The 23,278-nt window shown below is 43.9% G+C and overlaps 1 protein-coding gene and 1 pseudogene across 1 annotated transcript in view; both read right to left on the bottom strand.

Annotated features, from left to right (window-relative positions):
* The window catches only part of LOC114222526 (thymocyte nuclear protein 1 pseudogene), a 33,966-nt pseudogene extending 13,370 nt beyond the window's left edge, over positions 1-20,596 (bottom strand).
* The window catches only part of LOC114222525 (uncharacterized), a 31,629-nt gene continuing 19,471 nt past the window's right edge, over positions 11,121-23,278 (bottom strand). The window contains exon 3 of the mRNA XM_088025854.1: positions 11,121-12,062. Within this exon, the coding sequence (XP_087881980.1) occupies positions 11,265-12,005 (741 nt within the window). The 5' untranslated portion in view covers positions 12,006-12,062 and the 3' untranslated portion in view covers positions 11,121-11,264. The remainder of the gene's footprint in view (positions 12,063-23,278) is intronic.

Raw genomic sequence — 23,278 nt, 5'->3', positions numbered from 1 at the left:
AGGTCACAGCTCCTGTTCCAAGTCCCCTCCCCCTAAGATTTTCCAGCATGGAGAAACAACATCAAGGCTTAAAAGAAAAAAAACAAAACGGGAGGGTCAACAGTTGTAAACAAACAACCCTGTGCAAAGAGCTCCCTCGTAAGGCAACTCCAGTGACCCAAATGCTATGGGCACTTTTCTGCTTGCACACATCACACCACCCATGCATCGAGCTGCATCCCACTCCCCCAAATTTGTAATCCATCTCTTAGTTTCTCAACTAGATCATGCACCACCCCATAGCCGCTTCCTGTCCTGCCCAGAACATGTGCTGTTCTCGCAGAGCCTTGTGGGAATAGAGTCTAGGACCAAATAGGCTGTGGCTATCAAAGGCATAAACAAATCTGGACAAGTGGCGGGTTCCCAGCTGGTGACACACTAGAATATCTATTACTCTCATAATCTGCTTGTTTTATTTTAATACCCTAGAGCTGCCAAGCAGAACTTGGGTCCACGTCAGAGGCTCCAGAAACAGCCCCTCCTCCCTCCTCTCCTCATGTCCTCCTGCTCAGGCCCATCTTCATGCCCCCAAACCAGTCTGTATCACACTTGCTGTCAGCACAACGCAGAAAGATGGACAGTCCTCCATTGTCATCCCCCCACCTGTCACCACCCCCAAACCTTCTCCTCCAGGCTCCACGACTTCACGGTCTTACTGTTGTAAATACTGTTGTACAGTTTGTAATCATCAAATAATCCCATTGTCAAAGGCCTCGCCTGCTGCGCCTTCTCGCCCTCGAGAAAGGCCAAGGAATCTAGAAGGGGTAACCTTTCGAGAAGAGCTTCAGGGTCATCTCTGTGTGAGACGCTATGTATATTCCTGTAAGATTGCATTTTTATCTAAGGAATGATGTTATTTAAAAAACAAACAAAAAAACAAAAAACAAGAATTGCAAATAAATTTCTTAACAATGTCTACACTGGTTTAATCGTATCTTCCCTCTTCCACATCCCTCCTCTTCTCCTCTTAGCTAGAGGTTACAAAAATACACTGAACTGCCAAATTACCCTCTCAGATCCTCCAAAGGGGAGGGAGGCTGGGAAAATCATGTGAGATCTGAATCCAGTGATAATCTCTAACCTTATTTCAGCAATTTATCCAACTTTTCCTTCCAATGAAAAGGTTAACAGGAAAATGGTCAAAAGTTGACAAGGAGATAGAAGGAACTGAGTGGATAATCCACAAAATAGAAGAGCAGCAACCCCTCCCCCCTCCAAGTATTTGGAAAGGCACAAAATTGGTTTTGAATAAATGAAGGAAAGAAGGGGGAGGCAAAAAGAAGGAGGGAAGGGGGAGATAAGATTATGTATATTAAAGTAATTTAAAGACTATAAAATGCAAGGTTCTTTTGTTTTGTTTTGTTTTATTATTAAACTGGCTCTGACAAAGCTTCCAGAATAATTCCCTGTGTAAAAATAATTTGTCCCAGAAATCCATGTGTCTTAGTTGAACACAATTATAACAAGAGAAACCCTCCCACCCTCTCCCCATGGATGATCAAGTCCATTTTAGGAATTATAGGACATCAGCCAACCTCCCCGCTTCTCCAGAGCCTCCCTCCTCCCTCCCCGCCCCACCCAAACCCTGAGCTCTGGAGTCTAAGGTTGTATGAGAACAGAGGAGTGGAAAGGCTGGAGAGAGTAGCTACTGGAGCAGGTTGGGAGAGCCCTCCTCCAGGACATGCACAAAAGGTTGCAACACATCAGCAGATCCAGTCATAATGAAAGTGCCAAAGTCTGCAAATGATACCCTTAACCAGCTAGAATAGATTCAGGATTTACCCTATAATGAAATTACCCTCCCTTGCATTTTGTATGTTTTGGAGTAAATGGAAGTAAAAGGAGGGGAGAGATAGCCCACAGCAGAAATTAAACATAGCCATAGGAGCATGTCACCACCCCTCCTGCTTTATAATTTGGTGTCAGCTGTTTTGGTCTGGCCTGGCCTGCAAACCTTCTTCCTACATCAGGTCTGCTTCTGCCCATTTCTTCCTTTCTCCCCCAAAGGAGGATGTGATTATTGATCTCATCGTTCAGGTACTAGGTATTAATTGGGCCACAACTGCTAATGGGAAGGATTACTACATGGTAAAAAAATCAGTATCCATCCATGACACTCTGACTTGTACTTTAATTTTCCAGCCTCCATAGAGTAAGCAGATCTAAGTACTCTTTCTATAAATCTTTACCTCTTTATTATCTTTCGCTCTCTTTGTTTCCATATGGTTTGCCAGGTAAGTAGGCTCAGCAGTCTCTCAATCTCTTGCTTTTCACAGCATATATGGATATACTAGCCCAGGAATAGGCTGTAGAAAGTTGGGGGACCGACCATGAACCAAAATGATGGGCTTCAATCTAGCCTTCATAGAGCGCTATGTTGTATGTGATTAGACATTATTCTAGCTAATAATAGAATAACACTCATTTTCTAATTGGCTACAATCACATGTATATTGTGATCTCCACAGGGGAGAAAGAGGGCAGAACTTGGCACTCTTGAACAGTTTAAATAACATCAAAATCCTCCTTCAAATGGGTTGACCATTTAGCCCACGTATTTCAGCGATGCCCCATTGAGGTTCCATGTGACATGATTTTGGAATCAGAAAATAGGGTTAATATATTTGTATGTAGTTGTCCGTGTGGCATTGTTCCTGATACTCAATAAAGCCTTCTCCTCTCACAACTGACACATGCAATTCTAGCATTAGTGTCTCCTCCCTTTAACTTAGGGAATTATTATCAAAGCATAGTTTCTGAACCAACCAGCAGAATCACCTGGGATGCTTGATTAAAACACAGATTCTTGTTTTACCCCCAAACTTGGCCTTACCCCAAAGCTATCAAATCAGGTACTTGGAGGTTGGTGCCCATCAATATGCATTTTAGCAAACTCTCCAAGTTGTTATTTAGACCAAACATTGTGAACCACTTTCCCTGGGAGAGGAAACTTTTTAAGATTCTTTCACTCCATTACATCCCAGAGGAAACCAAAGGTCTGAGGGTATAAGTAAAAGATTTGCGAGCAGGTTTTGATGGGAAATGGGAGCAATGGTTGTCAGCCCTGAAGAGAGAGAACAGAGAAGGGTAGAGAAAGTATGACAAAATGTGCAAGAGCGTAAGGGTTTAAGTAAAAGAGCCAGAGGCATCATGAGGCAAGCTTCTACCTCACCTACCTAGGAATTCGTATTTGGCTAGGGAAGCAATGAAGTCAGATAAAGCAGGTGATCTGGCCTCTGTTTGAAAGTCCAGTGAGAAATGAAAGATGGCTTGACCTCCTGCACATGGCTGTCATCTTAAACATCTTTTTAGGAAACTGGAAAGACTTCTTCTGAAAACTCCTTTGAGGGTATGGTGGTCCTCAAAGTCAATCTATATTGTCAATGGGACTCTCCCCAAGTCCTCTCAGAGCATCTTAAGTTAGAGGAATGCCAGCACTCATCAGGAATTAGACTAATGGGCTGGGACCTGATAGTATGAAAGAAGGCCAAGGAAGAGAAGACTCTTATGTGTTAGGGGAGAAGGTCTTGAGGAATTGCCTGTACTTCAGGCATTCCCCAAGCATAGCAATGAGTGGCAGTCACCTCTAGAAATTCTGTCTAACAATCTTGAAGTGTCAGGCTTGTTTTCAGGAAAGGAGAGAATTTGAGATATGTCAAAACTAGGGTGGCCATATAGTATGTTGTCTAAAACTAGAACTTTTGAGAACAAAGGGGCTTGGGCCCTCTGTTGTCCCAGTCCAACAAAGACATTTGGTCACCCTGGTTAGAACCCAGGAGAGAGTGTGGCCTAGAGATGATGGAGTGTGGATTAGCTAGCACTTGATAGAGCCTTCTTTATCGCCACTCTTGCGCCTAAAGTCAAGTATCCACAAACTGACCTTCTTAAATAAGTCAGATTACATCACATCACTACTCTCAACTGTCCAATGCTTTCTCATCACACTTGGATTAAAATCCAAAGTCTTTACCGTGATCTATAAAGCCTAAAACGTCTGACCTCATCTACCTCTCTGCTTCTCTCATTTCCCACCATTGTCTCTGTCCCGCTCGCTCACTTCCAGCTATACTGACCTTCCTGTTGTCCATTAAACACACAAAATTTATTCATCCCTTTGCCAGTTATCAACTTATTGCATCTCAGCACTAAACCCATGCTTTTTACCCCGCTCCGTGATACTGGAGCTCAACCTTATAAACATTTCTCCTTTGCCAGCTGGCTCAATGTCAGTACAGTTTTTGTCAATAGAGGGCACTGAAAGGACATGGTAAGGCCATTGCAAAATAAAGGCATTTCCTTTCACAATTTAGTGTGCTATTTTTAGGCACATAGACAGTGGAGCAGTATGTGTGAGGCTTGGTACTGGTCATCTCAGTAGCCCTTACAGACCGGCTCCAGCCTGCTAATGCTCTCCAGCCAAGTCTCTCCACCATCCAACAGGCCATGTTTATGGACCAGTTGTGGCCCGTGCCCTCTGGCAAGTTTCCTTAGCACTGGCATGCTGTGTGATCCTATAGCAGCCATGCCTCTCCAAGTCGGTCTGAATCAGCCTTGAAGTGAGTGATGGGGAGAGCTCTTCTAGGTTCTTTGTTCTTTCCTAAATTACTCTCCCTCAGCCCTAGAAATAGTAGCTGCTTTTTTTTCTTCTAGTTTGGTAGTTAACCCCTTTTATACGCTATAATTCTTTATATTAAATTTTTCCTATTCAAATTACTGGTGTGGGGTCTGTCTTCTGATTGGACCCTGATAGAGAATTGATATTGGAATGGTGTGGGGAGACAGACTCTCGAGACAAGATTTGAGAATGAGTTTGGTCATGTGTTTGCATCTGAGGGCAATGCTGAGTTCCTTGCCAGTGGGAAACCGGGTGCTAGTTATCCATGACATAGAGTGACATCCCAGTTAACTAAATTATCACCCGTAATGAAGTGTTAATTAAAGTGAATGCCTTGGGAACCCAAGTGGCTGCTGCACTTACTGTTAATAGTAATGACAAGCACTGTGGTGTGGAACTGACTTTCCTGAGTATACTGCAGCACTTATGGGAAGAAAAAAACAAGCTCAGGATCATAATCTGAGAGTCACAGAGCTTCCAAGGGCAGTCCTAATATAATATTTTATTTCGTGAAACCAATATTGAACACAAATTTAACTGTGCAAATGGCTGAATTACAACAGCAGTTGAATTCACAGCTTTTATAAGTTTCTTATGTGAAAGTTAGAACATTGAGAAATAATGAGACCTTGAAACTTAGAATGGAGAGATCTGATAGGATGCAAGGGTAGTTGAGATTCTAAAATCTCCAAGTCACTCTGAGCCTCCCTTTGAAATAGAAGCAGATCAGTACTATAACGACTAGCCTTCCTTTGCTGGAAGACTCTATGATAACTTCATCTGGGGCAGATGTCTTGAAAGAGATGCTTATTCTCCTCAAGATGCACTATCATCACTTCTTGTTGCTACTAGACCTACAACTTAGATCAAATCTCAGCATGTTTCAGGGACTCAGACACACGGTATGACCCAGGAGGAAATGGCTTATACTCTAAATGAATTAGAAGACTTGTCTAATATATATGTTGGCAGAAATCTGGGGAATGTGTGTGTGGGTGGATTCTAAGGGAGTGAGAGCATGGAGAGCGGAATATAACTTTATATCAGACCAAATTAATTTATATGGTACACTTACTAGAGATTCCAGATCTTGTATTTTAAATTAGGCAGCTAGAAGAGGCTCTGACATCTTATTAGGTGATCAACTGACTCTTGGACTCAGTAGTGTCCTCTGCGTAATGAGAGTGAGATGCCATAGTTGCCATGATCTGATATGGAGGAAGGAACCTGAAGGCTTAGGAAGATAGGAATGTTGATGTGTATTTATCATGTGCAACATGCATACCCATCCCCTCAACCATATCCCCTGAGAAGGCTCAGAAGTCCCTCCCTTCACTAACATTTTGAGAAATAAATTAGTGAAGGACCACTTACATCCTTTCAAACTCTGTAATTACCCGCATTTGTAGACTAGATATGGCCATAGCGGATGCTACACTGATTTCAACAGGATTAATGGAATTTCAGAGTAACAAAAGCCAAGAGGCAGCATATAACTGCCTGACAAGGTGAACACATTAAAAGGGCAGCAGGAACAAAGGTCATCAGAATGCTTTGGCCAAGTGGTGGCTAACTGATCGTAGAGTAATAAAAGAAATCACCTATTAAAATATTGCTAGATCTATGGTAAGAGTCAACTACGACCTCTGAACCAAATCCAGCCCTCTACCTATTTGTATAACTAAAGTTTTATTGGAACACAACTACACCTATTTGTTTACATATTGTCTATGGTAGCTTTCCTACTATACCAGGAGAGTTGAGGAGTTGTGACAGAGACTGTTTGGCCTGCAAGGTTTAAATTTTTACTCTTTGGTTTTTGTCAGAAAAAGTTTGCAACCTGCATCTAGAACTTCTAGTTCTGTTGGTTAAAGATCTGGTTTGAGTCACTGCAATGGAGACTCATGACCTCTCATCCAGTTTCCAGTCCTAAGCCAGTTCACAGATCCAGAGACCCTTGGTTGAAGGAGAGACACTCTGCAGAATGGCCACGAGTATATACAGTAACCATTCCTCTAAGACTTCCCTGAAGATATCTATAACCATTTACTAGAGTGGCTGGGTACTGGAGAAAAGGAAATACCCAGACTACTAAGGGATCAGTAGACTTAGGCTCTGAACTGACATTAATTCCTAAGAATCTGAACCACCAGTGTGTCCCACCAGTCAGAGTGGGGGCTCATGGTGCTTGGGTGATAGATAAATGCCTCACAAAATTGTGTCTGATCAAAGAACTAATTTTACAGCAAAGGAAGTAGCAATAGGCTCATGCCATGGAATCTTCTCACAATACCCCAACACCCAGAAGCAGCTGGCTGAATTGAAAGGTGGAATGGCTTACTGAAAACTCAGTTACAGAATCAATTGTGAGACAGCACCCTCAAGCTTCTAACAGGCTGCAGTATATGCTTTGAATCAGAGACCATTATTTAGTGCTATCTCTCACACAGGCAGAATATATGTACCCTCTGAATCAAAGGGTGGAAATGAGAGAAGCTCCTCTCACTATTACACCTAAAAAAAACATTGGCAGAATTTTTCACTTCCCATCCAGCAAACATGAGCTCTTCTGGTTGGGAGGTCTTAGATCCCAATGAAGAAATGCTTCTCTCAAAGGACACAATGGTCCCATTGATTTGGAAGATGAGACTGCCACTTGGCTATTTGGGGCTCCTTATGCTGAACCAACAGGCAAGGGAAAAAAAGAGTTACTCTATAGGCTGGAGTGATTGATCACAATTGTCAATGGGAAATTGAGTTGTCCCTACACAGTGGGGGGACAAAGAAGACTTTTTCTGGAACCCAGAATACTCCCCATGCCCAATAGTAAAGGTTAGTTGAAAACTATAACAGACAAACAAAAGAAAAATTCAAGACTCTTGAAGAGTCAGATACTTCAGAAATGACAGTTTGGGTCACCTTATCAGGATGAGAACACCCAACCACTTAAATTTCTGGCTCAGGACAAAGAAAAAATTGAGTAAAGAAGGGAGAAATATCAACTATGACTTTGTGACCAGTTACAAGGATTGTACTAGTTTCGCATATTTTCTTTTTGTGTATATATTTATTTGTAAATTGTAACAATTTTCTTCTCTCTTATTCTTTCCCTTATCATCTTATATACACAAGTTGTTGAAAATTAATTTTATAATTTAACCATTAGGTAACAAAATTTTCAGTGGAACTGTGACTGAATTTGAAAGTATTGAATTCGGTCAGCAATGGGTATAATGTCTATTTTGAGTGTCTCCATTTTGGAGAAAGTGTAAGCACTTCTTCCTTGTACAAAGGACAGCTACAGTTTGTTGGGTGGGAACAGAGTTGTTTCATTGTTGTTTGGAAGTTCAAGTGTGTGGAGGAGGATACATATGGAAGCTGAGTTGCCAAAAATGTAGACTGTGCCGGTTATCAATGTATTGCCTCTCTCTCTCTCTCTCTTTTTTTTTTTTTTTTTTTGCTTGGCTTTGTGATACTGGGGTTGGACCCTATAAACATTTCTCCTTTGCCAGATGGCTTGATGTTAGGATTTGTCATTAGATAAAATAGGTAATACTGGAAGGACACTAGGAGGCACTAGTAGAAGGAAGGGAATTGCTTCCAATGTGCTATTTCTTGGTGCAGCAGCCAATTCTCTGGTATTTGAGAGACTTGGGAGCACTCACCTAACTAGCCCTATGGACTGGCTCCACCTGCACTCTCTGGCAAATTACTCTACTTCTCCAGATTAGCTCTGACCCAAGCTTGTCACCCTCTCGCAGGTTTTTTCATCCCCACAGGCTACATGTTCCTGTAGCATCCAGTCCCTCCATCCATGTTCATGCTCCCGAGGCCCTGGAGGCAGAAGTTGCTTTCTGCAACTGCTACTTCCAGATCCCTTAAAGTTCTCTTTTATCACTTTAGGTAGTTAATCACCTGACTAGTTACCAAGATTTTGCACCAAACTCCCCCTGTTCAAATTATTGGTGTGGTTTCTCTTCCTGATTGAACCCTGACCAATACACCACCCTTGCTCTTCCCTCTGCCTGAAACAATCTTCATCCAGTTAAATACATGCTCAAATATAGCTGTTGACTGACTCCTATTACTGTCTAGACTGTCCTTCCTTGTGGCTAAACTGAAGCCTCGGGCACAGCCTCTGTCTATTCTCTGAAACAAGATGGCACAGACCCAACCACTGGGCACTATTGCCTACAACCGGGATGAGCCCAGGGAAAGGGGAGATGCAAGGTTTACTTGTGATATAAACCAGACCTTGACTTTTGACTCTCAATAAACCTACCTGTGAATAGGATTACTACTACCCACAAGCCCTACAAATAGCATCAAGAGTCTCTGAGAGCACCTGATTATACTCTATTTGTCCAGTATTTAAAGTATTTACTGAGTCCCTTCTATGTACCAAACGCTGTTCAGGGCACTGGTATACAGCAACACTTGGCTCTGACTCACCCCTGAAACTTTTCACAGTTCTAAAAGGTAACCCGTCTTCTACACAACTCCAAGTATGTGCTGGGTAAAACCTTACCCACAAGGTGTGGTCTCCCCACAACCTCAGCTAAGCTTCAAAATGGGGCTTCAGAGGCCTCTGCACACAGCTGTACACAAAGATGCCCAGCCTGGGATGAGAGTAAAAGGTGGCATCTAGGAGCCCCAACTGCCAAGCTTTGTGTCTGGCGGGAGCTGTGTGAGCCCAGCAAGATCACATATTTATTTGTGTGTGCAACAAATGGTGCTGGGATCTCAGATTCCACTTTGCTGAGACCAGTGCAGAACAAGATGGATCATTCAGGACGGTGAGAATCTTCCCAGGGCTGGCTAGGCAGAAGGGACAGAAGCAGCAGTCACCTCAGTCTCTGACACTCTCTGCTAAGATTTACACAAGTCCCTTAAACTGTGACTAGAACAGTTGCTGGAAGAAAGCAAAGGAGAATTATTTCCTGGGATAGAAGAAAACCTGCCCCCACAGATGCACCCATGCTGAGACCACCCAGCCTCTGCTGGCTCTTGTACCACTGTGGGGCCCCTGAAGTCAGTGTGTTTGTTTTCTATTGCTATGTAACAAATCTCCACACACTGAGCAGCTTAAAACAACATGCATATATTATCTCACAGTTTCCGTGGGTTAGGAGCCCAGGCATGGGTCCTCTGCTCATGGTTTCACAAAACTTCAATCTAGGGGTAAGCTGGGCTACATTCTCATCTGGAGGCTTGACTGGAGAGGAATACACTTCAAAGTTCATTCAAGTTGTGGGCAGAATTTAATTCCTTTGCAGTTGTAGGACTGAGGACCACATTTTCTGCTGGCAGTCAGCTGGGGGCCACTCTCAGCTCTAAGAGGCTGCCTGCAATTCCTTGCCATGCATGCCTCTTCAAAGCCAGCAAGGGAAAGTCTTGTCCTAACCTGCTAAATGGAGTTATATATAATATGACACAATCACAGGAGTAGCATCTTTTGGTTAGAAGCAAGTCACGGTTCCTGCCTGCATTCATAAAGGAGGGATCATACAAAGACATGGATGCCAGGAGGCAGAAAATCATTAGGGGCCACTTTGAGATCTGTCTGCCACAGTCGGCCTCAGGAAAATTCCAACTACATTCAACTAAGTTATTTGGGAACATCATGCTTGCTTGGACAAGACAGACTTTACCCAAAAAGGTGGGGCTCTTGGCACTGCCCTCTCTTCCACATCTTACACCAAGTACCTGGAGGGAGCCTAAGCCTTGGGCACAGGATGGTCACTCAAATTACTTCTGGGGGTGACTGTCTAGCACAGGATGAGGTAACTAGCCATACCTTCTCTGTAACAGATTCACTCTGATCCCCATCTTTGCCTCCCCCAGATGTGAAGAGCTTTAGCCATATCTGGTCAAACCACTTTGTGTTTGCAGACAACAGGACTCAGCAGGGAGCCCAAAGTATGGTTGAGAAGTAACCTCTGTGTAGAGTTGAGCTGGGTTTCGACATAACTCAAGATAGACAGGTCAGGTCTTGGCGTGAGGCAAGATTCTGGACACAGGGAAACCCAGTGCACTGCTTCCACCAAACCTCATTCCTACCTCAGCCATACTCATTGTCTCCCCAGGGGGATTCATCCAGATTGATTCAGTCCTCACTGGAGACTCAAGTAAGGTGGCAGACTGGGTCCACACCTAGGAGCTTGAGGAACCCTCTCTGCCATTCCAGCTAAGAATTTCCTTGTGGAGAAGAACTACCTTCTCTGTATTTACAACCCAAACTGGGGAGGCCAGAGCACAAGTCAACCAATCTCCCCTGAATCTTTAAAGCTCTTAGTTCTAAGACTATGACAACTCTTCCTGATTTGAAGATACTGGAAGAATGAAGCTCAATGCCACAGGCTTCTGAGGAGGACCAAATTAGATAGCACATTTGAGAAAACTCTGAAATGTTATCAAGCGTGTACCACTCACTCCACAGACAATCTGAGCCTGGTTGTAGAGGAAGGAAACAGAACAATGAAGGTTTATTTCATGAAGGACTAAAGCAAAGAAAGTTAGCAGGAGGAAGCCCTGCCGCAGACACAATATTTAAAGGAACACAAACTTCCTAGTGTAAGGGAGGAAAGACTCTCCATAAAATCTTCCAAAATTAGTCAAGCCAAAACTTAGCACTGGCAAGCCCTTTTAACAGGTAATGATGGATGCTGTATATGAAGAAACCTGAGCAGAAGAGGATGATCGTGAAGGACAAGATGATGAGAGTGTAGATGGACATTTGCTTCTCCATAATACCCCTGATCAGGCAGAAATAGGGCCCAGGGCGGCTCTCGGTGCTGCAGTGAATGATGGCTTGGTTCACCAGGGGCAGGTGTTGGCACATGAGAAGGAATAAAAACACGCATTGTGCACCAACCTGCAGGAGGAAGTAAAGAAGGTACAAAAGCAAAAGCATCTTCTCCTGGTGGAAGTTCAGGATGGACTTCTTCAGGGAAGGGACATGTTCCTGGATCCCCACCATGAAGCCCTCCTCAATTTCACTTGCCACTGATTCCACTGACTTGACTTTGATCTGCTTGTGCCAAATCTGAGCCATGAAGAATTCCATGAGGAAGAAGAGGGCCAAGAAAATAAAGAAAAAGAAGTACCAAGTTCCCACTACAGGACTGCTGAAATGTTTTTCAAAACACTCAATCAAACAAGGATCAGTGATGTTGCCGTGGCACCAGAAATCTTCATGGACGGAGGCCCAGGGTATGCCGACCATGTACACCACCACTCCGTACACAGCAATGAAGGCAAACCACAGCTGCCGCCCAATATAGTAGCCGGACTTGTCACTGGCCACCGAGTGTAGCACAGGGATCAGTCCAGCTACTGCTGCTCCAGCCATCTCTTCAGACTCTCAACGGACCATGGAAGCCGAGACCAGGAGAACTCCTCATGGCACCTCAGGAAAGGCAAGAATGGAAAGAGAAGAACACAGGGTCAGAACGTGAGAGTAGGTGCCAAGAACCCTAAGTACATCCAAGGGATTGATTGGCTCAGGTTTTAGATCCACCACCAGCAGGTAGTCTCATATCTTTACACACATGCAGTATTTGTACCCCCGTGCTGTGGTTATTCCTCTCTCCACGTTTCAGCCTGTGATAAAGGCTGTGCACTCAGGACATGCCCAAATGCACCACAATTACATGTCTCACCTCTCCTACTAGATTATAAGCTTTCTGGAGATCAGGGATCAAACTTTACTACATTTACAATACCCATGTCATCCAGTATAGATGATTACATCTAAGGACCTAATGAAACTTGATAAATGAACAAAGGAAGGATGGAACGAATCAATGAATTTAACAATTTAACAGCCAGGTGTGTCTGGCTGTTAATAGCTCTATGGCAATCTCTATACTTTGTATCTTTGCCAGGAGATTTCCTAAGACTACAGAGAAAAGGAATAGAAAGAATATTTCCTTTCCTTTCTTGCACATGACTTCTGTTCCATCCACAACTCTTCAGAGGGTACCTACCATCATACTTTATTTAAAATAATTATAATAATAGGGCACCTGGGTGGCTCAGATGGTTAAGCGTCTGCCTTCAGCTCAGGTCATGATCCCAGGGTCCTGGGATCGAGTCCCACATCAGGCTCCCTGCTCCTTGGGAGCCTGCTTCTCCCTCTGCTTCTCTCTCTCTCTCTCTCTCTGTCTCTCATGAATAAATAAATAAAATCTTTAAAAAAAATAAAAAAAATAATTATAATAATAATAAACAGTAATAACATAAATAATAATACAAAAAGTAATAGTAGTAATGATGATAAAAACACTGGCCACTTATTGACTGCTTATATATGGCAAGCCCCGGGCCAGTGGTTTAGATACATTACCTTTACAGAAGGGTAAAACATGGTAAATATTTTTATTAGTTTTATTTTGGTAATTGTCGGTGCTTGTCCTCTCTTACATATGTTCTTGCACATGACCAGTGACCAATCATTTAACTTAAGGTTTAGAGTAGTCAACAAATTTGTCTTTTTTTTATTGTGATGAAATTAACACAACACAAAATCTACCATTGTGACAATTTTTAAGCGTACACTTCTGTGGCATTAAGCACATTTGCACTGTTGTGCAACCATCACCACCATCCACCCCAGAACTTTTTCATCTTCCTAAACTGAAGCTCTGACCCTAAACAGTAACCTCCCTTTGCCCCCCACCCTTTCCCACTCCCTGGAAATCACCACTCTACTTTCTGTCTCTCTGAGTTTGAATACCCTGGGAACATCCTCTAAGAGAAACCATACCATATTTATCCTTTTGTGTCTGGCTTATTTCACTTAGCATAATGTCTTCAAGTCTCATTCATGTTGTAGCGTGTGTCAAGTTGTCCTTCCTTTTAATGGCTGAATAATAGTCCACTGTATGGATATACTACATATTTGTATATTCATTCATTGATGGACATTTGGGTTATTTCCACTTTTTGGCTGCTGTGAATAAAGCAGCTATGAAGATGGGTGTACAAATATGTTTGAGTTTCCACAATCACTTCTTGTGAATATATAATAAGAAGCAGAATTGCTACATAACATAGTAAATCTATGTTTAACTTTTTTGATGAATGATCACAATGTCTTTCTTAGCTGTTGTGCCATCTACATACCTACTAGCAATACATAAGTGTTCCAGGTTTCCCACATCCTTGCCAACACTTGTTATTTTCTGAGGGTTTTTTAAATGCTTTGTGGGGCACCTGGATGACTCAGTCGGTTAAATGTCTAACCCTTGATTTCGGCTCAGGTCATGATCTCAGGGTCATGAGATCGAGCAGGGTGTCAGGCTCTGCACTGGGGGCAGAACCTGCTTGGGATTCTCTTTCTCTCTCTCCTTCTGCCCCTCTCCCACACTCACTCTCTCACTCTCTCTATCTCCCCTTCTCTAAATAAATAAACAAACATTTTTAGATGCTTAGGGTTTTTATTGAAAAATTGTCACAGCTAATGCTGAAAAGTCTCCTTCAAAGGTGCCTGAGACTCAGCAATATTTCTAAATTACTCCCAAGTATCAGGTCACATCATTCATTCAGTATCATTCAAACAGCCCATACATAGGAATCATGAGAGGCAGGCTCCAGAGTAAGCTGATGGATACAGGACTACCCAGTCAGCCTACCAAGGGCAGTAGCTGATCGAGGAGAAGAGCCAAAGGGGTAGATGGGACAGTGGAGGAACAATGCATATACTGGGCACTCAACTATGTGCTAGGCACTCTGCTTTAAGTGGACAGTTATGCAGTTCATTATCTCATTTATTCCTTAGAACAACCTTATGAGATAAATATTCTCAATTTCCAGACAAGAAAGCTGAGATTTAGAATGCTTAAGGAACTCCTTCATGATTATTACACAGCCAGGTGCACAGAGGTGCCAGGATTAGAAACCAGAGTGTCTAACTCGACAGCCTGAACTTTGGACTTCACCTGCTTCACAAGTGCATGGCCCAGAGGTGTCAGGGAAGAAAGGAGGAAGGCCGTGGTGGGTCCCCGAACTCTCACCTGCCAACTCTCACGGGAAACAAAACAGTTGGTATCCAGGCCCACAGATCTTTGCTCTTCTTCCTTTGGAGACAGCTTGGTAGCCAAATCCCAGTCAGCTCAAAATTAAAACATCAGATCTCCAGTAACATGTGTTGAGTGGGGACTAAAAACACAGGTTCTCACTGCAGCAGCTGGAGGAGTGGAGCCTGTCTGGACCATCCATCCAGGTGGTTGGTCCCTGCTTCTGCTGCCACAGCTCTGAAGCCCTGTTTCTTCTGTCCTCTCCCATGTAAAACCTGGTGCTCAACGGGAACCCTTTCCTTCCTGGTCAACTCTTTAGAATCTCCCAGCTAGCTGCCCCATTGGCTATGCCATCTGCCTGTCTTCACAGCCTCTACGAATCATCACTCTCAGAAAAGCAGGTGTAGAAGAACCTTCAGATCAAGTCTCCTATAGTGTAGAAGGGAGAGTTTGTATGGGGCCAGGATCCAGGGCGCTGGTGATATTCATGTCATGATCTGTCCTTTGCCTTCTGTCTCTTCCTGGATTCAGATCCCCAATAGTCTATCAGCAGATTCAACAAGGAGTATCTGATATCTTTCCCATTCTTCTCAAACCCCCAACACCACTCTCCTAAACTCTCATGTCACTTAAATTGAAAAAAAAAAAAAAAAAAAACAGAAATTGCCAGCCAGGAAACTCCCTCATTTTCCACATGAGTCCCAGATACCATCTCTGGACCTTCCAAGAGACCCTACCCATGAGTCAGACCCTCTCTCCCCTGAATCCTCAATTTCTGCCTCTCTACAGAATTTTCCCACCAACATCCCATTGCCCCTACCTAGGTTCAACACTCTCTACTTTCCTCCCAGCCAAGTTCCTGGAAAGGGCTGGCCCTCCTCTACCTATGCATCTCCACCTCCTCACCTCTGACCCACTGTCAGCCCCTCCTGAGTGGGGAAGTCAGGGTCTCCATCCCCATTAGAAGAATGATGAACTTGCTTTAAGTCAAGCAATGAGAATGATTGCTTCACTGTTTTCTTTTTCCTTGCCTGAAATCTCAGAGCTACATGTACAATTACAGTAATTCTATTAGACTAGGTTCATGGCATATTTATTTTCCTTTCCTGATAATTTTAATTTTAATTTTATGGTTTATACTATAGGTCATATTGTAAATTACCACAAATTCTTCAGAGCTAAAAGTATAAATAGACAAGAAAAGAAACACCTGGATCAATTTGGTTTGATTCAAAGAGCAATTTCACAGGAATTATTATGTAAATTACTAAAAATATGGGGAAAAAAGTATGTAGTCATTTAGCTCTAAATCCTCAGTGCTTGACATAAACATAGATCTCAATAAATGCTTGTTGAATGTATGAATGAAAAATACAATGCTAAGAGAGGGAAAAGCTGCAAAACGTTATGTCCTCAATAAACACCACATTGTTTCACTATGTATGCCTATCATGAACTAATAAGCACTGTACAGATAAGTGGAAACAGAGAAAGCATTGGAATGGTGGATTTGTAGGTGGATTTCTTTCTTTTTGATTTATTTTAATATTATTACAATGAATACAAACTGGAGTGGATATACTAGAATGCTCTTAATACAATTATATGTTCTGGTTTTTAATTTGGTAGAAGATGGGGTTTTGGTTGTCTCTTGATGCAAATCAAACCATTTCAAAATTCAGTAACTTAAAACAGCAATGGCTTATTTACTTCTAAAAGTTCTATGGGTCAAATGTCTGGGCAGGGCCTGGTTGGCTGGTTCTTCTGTTCCAGCTGGGGTCAACTGGGGTGTCCATGAAGCTGTGGTTGAATGGCGGTGAGGCTGAGCTGGAAGGTCCAAGAAGCTTCACTCACATATCACATGTTCAGCTCCCCAACATGGCCTCTTTCATTGCACATGCCAGCTACCTCATCACTCAGTATTTTATCTCTAACTTCCTTACTTCATGGCAGCTGGCTCTTCCAGACAGCAAAATAACAGAAATAATACTGCAGCTTGGAGGCTAGCCTCAAAACCACACAATGTCACTTCTGCCATCTTGGATTCAAGGAGAGAGAAATAGACCCCATCTCCTGACAAGAGGGTCTCATTGCAGAAATAATGCAAGATGGGAGATAACAGTTGTGGTCCTCTTTGGAGAACAGTCTGCCACTGAGTGCTTGAATAATGTTTCTTTCCCAGAGTTGCAAAGAAACCTCTTTGAAGGTACCCTGCCTGGTGGAATAGACTCTAAGGATAGTGGTATATAAAACCTTGAGCGTTCATGTTAATCATCTCAGTTAGAATGAACAAAGAAATGAGCAGCAGCAGTCTTGAGCAGGCCAGAGGATAACCTGAGGCACATCCAGAGACCGTGAGCCTGGCTATGCAGGGACCCTTTATGAGGGCTGCAAACCTGGTCTACCCACTATAGGCTCCTGAATTTGACTCCAGCAGGGGCCCCTCCTGATTCATTCTCTCTCTCTCTCTCTCTCTCTTTCTCCAGCATTACTTGGAGGTTTTATTTTTCTCATTTGAAATTTTATAAAAATAATTTTTAGTGCTTTTTTCATTATGGCAAAATGTACATAACATAAAATTTACCATTTCAACCATTTTTAAGTGTGCAGTTTAATGCATTAAATACATTTACAATGCTATTTCCAAAACTGTCACCACCAACCATCTCCAGAAATTTTTTATCTTCCAGACCGAAACTCCGTACCCATTTAACACTAAATCCTCTTTCCTCTCTCCCCTGACTCCTTGGCAACTACAATTCTACTTTCTGTCTCTATAAATTTGACTACTCCAGGGACCTCATATAAGAGAATCAAAGCATATTTGTCCTTTTGTTCCTGGATTATTTCACTTAGCATAATGTCCTCAAGTTTCATCCATGTTGTAGTATGTGCCAGAATTTCTTTCTTTTTTAAGGCTGAATAATATTCCATTGTATGGCTATACACATTTTGCTTATCCATTCATCCATCAGTGAACAGTGGGGTTGTTTCTACCTTTTGGCTTTTGTGAATAATACTGCTATGAACATAGGTATATAAATATCAAAAATGGTTTTTAAAAGATAATTAGTTAGGGGCGCCTGGGTGGCTCAGTCATTAAGCATCTGCCTTTGGCTCAGGTCATGGTCCCAGGGTCCTGGGATCGAGCCCCACATCAGGCTCCCTGCTTCAGTGGGAAGCCTGCTTCTCCCTCTCCCACTCCCCCTGCTTGTGTTCCCTCTCTCGCTGTGTCTCTCTCTGTCAAGTAAATAAATAAAATCTTTAAAAAAAATAAAAAATAAAAGATAATTTGTTAATTCAACTAGTATTTACTGAGCACCTACTATGTGCCAGATGCTATGCTAGGTGCTGGGACTACAACAATAAATAAGACCATCTACATGTTCAGCCACCTCCCAGAACTTACAGCTTGAAGGGAGAGATAGAGACAGCTAAGGAGATTTCAACACGGGGAGATAGCTGTTAGGACAGAAAGAATGTGAGCCCACGGGCTAGGTACCCAGCCTAATCTTCTAATAAAGGCTTTCTGGGTTTTATCACTTTGAACTTGAGATCTGAAAAATGAGTCTAGTACGAGGGTGTGGGGAGCAGACAAGTGTGGACAGGCAGAGCAGCTTGGGCAATAACCCAGAGGCATCTGGGCCAGAGAATGAGAAAATGGGGTTGGTAGGCAATGAGGCTAGAGAGCCGGCTAAGAGCCAGAAGATACAATGAAGGCCCCTGGAAGCCTGGCATAAAGTTTGGGTTTATCCAAAAAATAATAGGAAGTCATCAAAATATTTCAAGTAGAGAGGTGTCGTGATCTAGTATACACTTTACACTAACAGCCTGTTTGGGTGTGAAAGTCGGTGGCACAGAAGAGCAGCAAAAGAATAGAGGAAGCCACTGCGAGTATCTAATCCATCAAGGGTGGAGGCCTGGACTAATAGAAGAGTGGGGAATGTAGTCAGGGAAGGCTGGTGGCTGACAGAATGTAGGAAGTGAAGGAGAAGGAGGCGTCGGGAAAAAAGAACCATAGGTATTCATTAAACAGACCATTTAAGCATAAAGAGAAGTGTAGCAGAATATTGGTAATCTAGTGTAGGGGTGTGGTCTTGACTTTTATTTCTTCTTCACCAAGGATCTGGGGGTATCTTTGTCTCAATCTGCTCAGATCTTCTTTACTCAGCAGCCAGATTCACTGGAACCTGCTTGACCTCTTCTATGACCCACATCAAAAGAGCTACCATTTTCAGAGCATAATCTATGCATCTATGCTCGGCCACTCTCAAAAGAGTCTGTTCTGGACTGAGTTGTGTCCCCCACCCAAATTCATATGTTGACATTCTAATCCCCAGTGTGACTGTTTTTGGATATGGGGCCCATAAGAAGGTAATAAAGGTTAAATAAGGTCATAAGGATGAGATCTTAAACTGATAGGACTGGTATCCTTATAAGGAGAGGAAGAGACACCAACGATTTCTCTCTCTCTCTCTGCACCCTCACAGAGATGAGGCCATGTGAGGACACAGCAAGAAGACCAGCCAGGAAGAGAGGCCTCATCAGAAACCAACCCAGCCAACATCTTGATCTTGGACGTCTGGCCTCAAGAACTGTGAGAAAATAAATTTCTGTTGTTTCAGCCACCCAGTGGTATTGGTTATAGCAGCTCTAGTGGACTAATACAGTCTCAATGGGTAGGAATTACCATCCCCATGTATAGAAGAAGAAACTGAGGCTGAGAGAATTTTACTTGGCTACGAACCCACAGATAGTAAGCAGCTCATCTCAGCATCCATCACAGACTTCCTTATAAGAAGACTTTGTTTTTGCAAAGAATTGTCTAGGCTACCCTGGAAGTACCAAGTCTTTACCGACTCTTTCTAAAATCCCAGCTGATGTTTTTCCTCACTGCCTACTGTGCTGACCCATAGAATGATGGAACTTCAGGGCCTACTCTGAAAAATTACCCCGGACAGGCATCCCAGGCTCAGAGACACAGAGATCTGCTGCCCTGATCCATTCTCCTCTATAGTGAGGTGGGCGTTTAGGTCAGCCACAAGCTTTTCAGCAGGAAAAGAGCTACTTCCTGGCTATACGTGATTTCATGTAAGGCTCCGGCACTTTACTACCTTCTGGAACTGCAGAGGTGCTATTGTAAAGAGGTACCTTTTCTGATTTAATTATTTCTACTTACCTTTGTGTAAGCTATCTAAGCTTCTAATAGCCTTGTTTAAAGTATAGGTGGACACGGGCCTTACTGAAGCAATTTCTGAAGTTGTAGTTTGAGCCAGATGAAATTGCTGATTGTATAGGTCAAAAATGATCAAATACCAGCAATTTCATACATACAGTTGGCCCTCATTCCTCCCTCCCCCCATTTGCTAATTTCTGGATGCTCAGGACTCATGCCACCCTCTGATACCTGGGTCCCTAACTTCTTCCTACCACCTTCCCCAGTGGTGGCCCAGCTCTGGACGGAGACAGAGCCTGGGAGAGAAGGTCACAGAGGAAAAAAGATGGAATGGTCAAGGAGGTAGAAGGAGAGCCACAGAAACCAGCGGGGTAGAGAATTTAAGAGGCCCTGGCCTGGCAGATCCTTCTCTTCCTGAGGCTGCTAGGACCATAGACTTTCTGGAGTGCCTCCACGAGGATCAAGGAAGGCACAGAGAGCCAGAGCAACCTCAGCACTGCCAGCCCTGGCCTCACGAATGGCCTTTGCACAGCCTAGGTGCTGGTTTCACAATAAAATGAAGCGAAAACAACCATGTCGTTCTCATCAAAGCCAGCCAGACTTGGTGGCCGGCAGATCCCATGTGGCAGATGTTGGCAGGATTTTGTCTGAAAGACCAGTGGTTCAAGACAGGAACAAGATAAGTTCAAGGTAAGCAAAGGCTCCCACACCCTGTTACCTTTTCAGGCCTTCAGCTGTAGACTCTGTAGGGATATCCCACTGTGGGCTGGACTAGACCCAGAGGTTTAGATGAGCTGAATTTTCAGGGGCAGGGAGGGGCTGTAGTTCAAGTCAGCCTTTCCTGGGGTGCTGCTTGCTGATTAAGAGCAGGAGCTAGGTGCAGGGCTCTCAACATGGGTACCCTCCACATTTGGGGTGGAGCTTTCCATGAATGGTCAGTTGGTTAGCATCCCTGGCCTGGGTGAACTAAATGCAAGTAGCATTCTCTGGGCATCAGGACATCCTACAAGCCCAGGGCTGGGAACTGAAGGCAGCTTCTGGTGCTGATGGCCTCTAAATTTAAAAGGGGCTTTTCCGTGGAACTGCCCAGCCCTCTCTCAATCCAATCTTTAACTGGATTCCACCTCCTAGCTCTGACTGATCCAGTGCTGACAACTAGGGAAGGAGGGACAGGTGAGCGTGGAAGGAATTTAGAAGGGAAGTGCAAGGAATGGGGAGTTTCCAGCCCAGCTCTAAGAAAAGGGACTGCTCAGTAGTGAAACTGATGATGAGTAGTAGGAGGAAATAGAGACTGTGAGTCAAACCCTACACCTGCGGCCAACTGCAACAACATGTTTTTTATGAAAAAGAGGAAAAAAAAAAAGAAAAAGAGAAAGGTGGGAGGGGTCCATTAGCATCCCAAGGGCCCCAGCAAAGACTTGCAAAAGCAAGGATGTGTGTGCTGCTAGGAGTAAGGCCTTAGCCCCAGGACAGCCAGGAGATGGGAAACCCACATCGAGGTACTAATAACATGCACTGAGAGTGAGGAAGCAATGTCCCGTGAGCTCCAGGTATGAGAACTCAGGTGTTCCAGGTGACGTCCATCATCTCAGGAACAGGTGTTTGATCCGAGTAAGGATGTCAGGATAGCTCCTCACTCCCTCATTCCAGAGGCCAGAGTGCATGAGCCTAAGCAAAGTAAGGAGCGACTGCCACAGGAGCAGACCAGTTGAAAGAGACAGAGGTGAACACTGTTGGAAGCTGAGGCAGGTGGCATGAGTTTGCATTGTGAGTGCAGAGGTTCACTCTGTGTGTGGTAAGGAAACCACCCTGGAAACCCTCAGCGGCCCCACTCATCAAAGGAGGTTAACACTCATCAAAGACAAAGCAACAGACGGTTTGTAACACTAGTTCACATTAGGACTTTGTTCCGTTCTCTGTGGCACCCCTAGGGCCTGGGTTGCTAAATAAGCAAGTAACAAGTAATAACCCACTTGGGCCAAGAGAGGTGTTTAAGATGATGTATTTCACACTGCCCGAGTTTGAATTGAATAAAATCATGCCACACATTGCCCCAGAAATAAACGAGATCCCCAAGACCCGGGACTATGATAGTAGTGTGTACTGACAAATGGAGGGCTCAGACAATAAGCCCGTGGTCTCTGAAACAGTAGCCAGGAGGAGGTTATAATCTACAGAAATTCCAGGGCCATCACAATGGGGATGACAGAGTGCTCAGGAGCCAAGAAGACCCAGGGTTGGATCATCAAAGGAATTCCTTATCTGGTAGGAGCTGTGGTGAAACCAAAGAGCAAACTTATACCTCAAATTTAAGAGCAGTTCTGCACTTGTCTAATAAGGACACCCCCCTGAGCCACTGAAATATGCAGGCAGATCATCTCACCTGGAGGACTTGCAGTTTATAAGGAGTCAGGACACTGAAGGCATGTCACCATGCTGCTCTGGGCATGAGATCATGATCCAGCATCAGAAGATCCAGAAGTGACAGTGCTAGGATGCATCCTGAATGTTGTTCTACCCCTCATAATGCACCCTCAAAATCAGGACCCAAATAGGTCTTCATCTGACCCATGAATGATGTACAGGTCTGAGAGCTACATAGTAGGTGTGAGCCCAATGTACTAGAACTGCATGGTATATATACAAGCAATGTGCCCTGACCAGGAGAGACCACTGTCATGGCATGGCAACATTTGAGTGGATACTGCTGCTGCAGCGATGGGGATCCTTGCCAACAACCAAGGGCTGGCATGTGGGAGAACTTCAACTATTACTCTGATGAAAGAACTCATGTCACTACCCTTGGCTTGATATGCAGGGCTGACCCTCCTTCAGGACACAGCCTGGACTTTCTCTCCATCACAGCATCTATAGGAGGCAGGGGAAGTAAATAAAAGACAGCATAGACCGCCAGAGAAACAAATACACACCACACCCCCGGTCTAAGCCAGAAGACGTGCTTTCTATCAAAACAGGAACATGATCCTGTTTCTTATGATGGTTCTTATGAACCATCTTATGAACCATCAACAGGAAAATGGGACCATTGTCAATTCAACCTCTTACTCCGAATGGAGGGGCAGATGTGGGGATGGATGTGGACACCGCTCCGGTGAGTACTTCTTTTTCATCACAGCAGCAGGGCCTACAGGATCTGTGAAGCTGGGTTCCGGTGCCCTGTCTAAGGGAATGGTGGACTCTGGACAGACCACAAGCATCCCATTATCTCAAAATCACCTTCCTTCTAGCATGGTTTGGGCCAATCTGAACTCCAGCCACACAGGGGCCCGCGGTAGGAGGAGATGCTGGCAGGCCACCAGGAGCAGGTGAGAGGATTGCTTCACACCCGCCCTGCAGCCCTCTCCCATGGAAACAGGGGTCCTGACAGCCCAGCCTGTCTGTGGCAGACCCTGCCCTCCTGCTCTTTTC

This window comes from Eumetopias jubatus, unplaced genomic scaffold (genome assembly GCF_037043125.1).
Source record: "Eumetopias jubatus isolate StellerSeaLion01/CBP00866 unplaced genomic scaffold, mEumJub1_p1.0 scaffold_8, whole genome shotgun sequence".
Taxonomy (NCBI): Eukaryota; Metazoa; Chordata; class Mammalia; order Carnivora; family Otariidae; genus Eumetopias; species Eumetopias jubatus.
The sequence above is the reverse complement of the archived record's forward strand: the minus strand, read 5'-3'. Positions and strand labels throughout refer to the sequence as shown.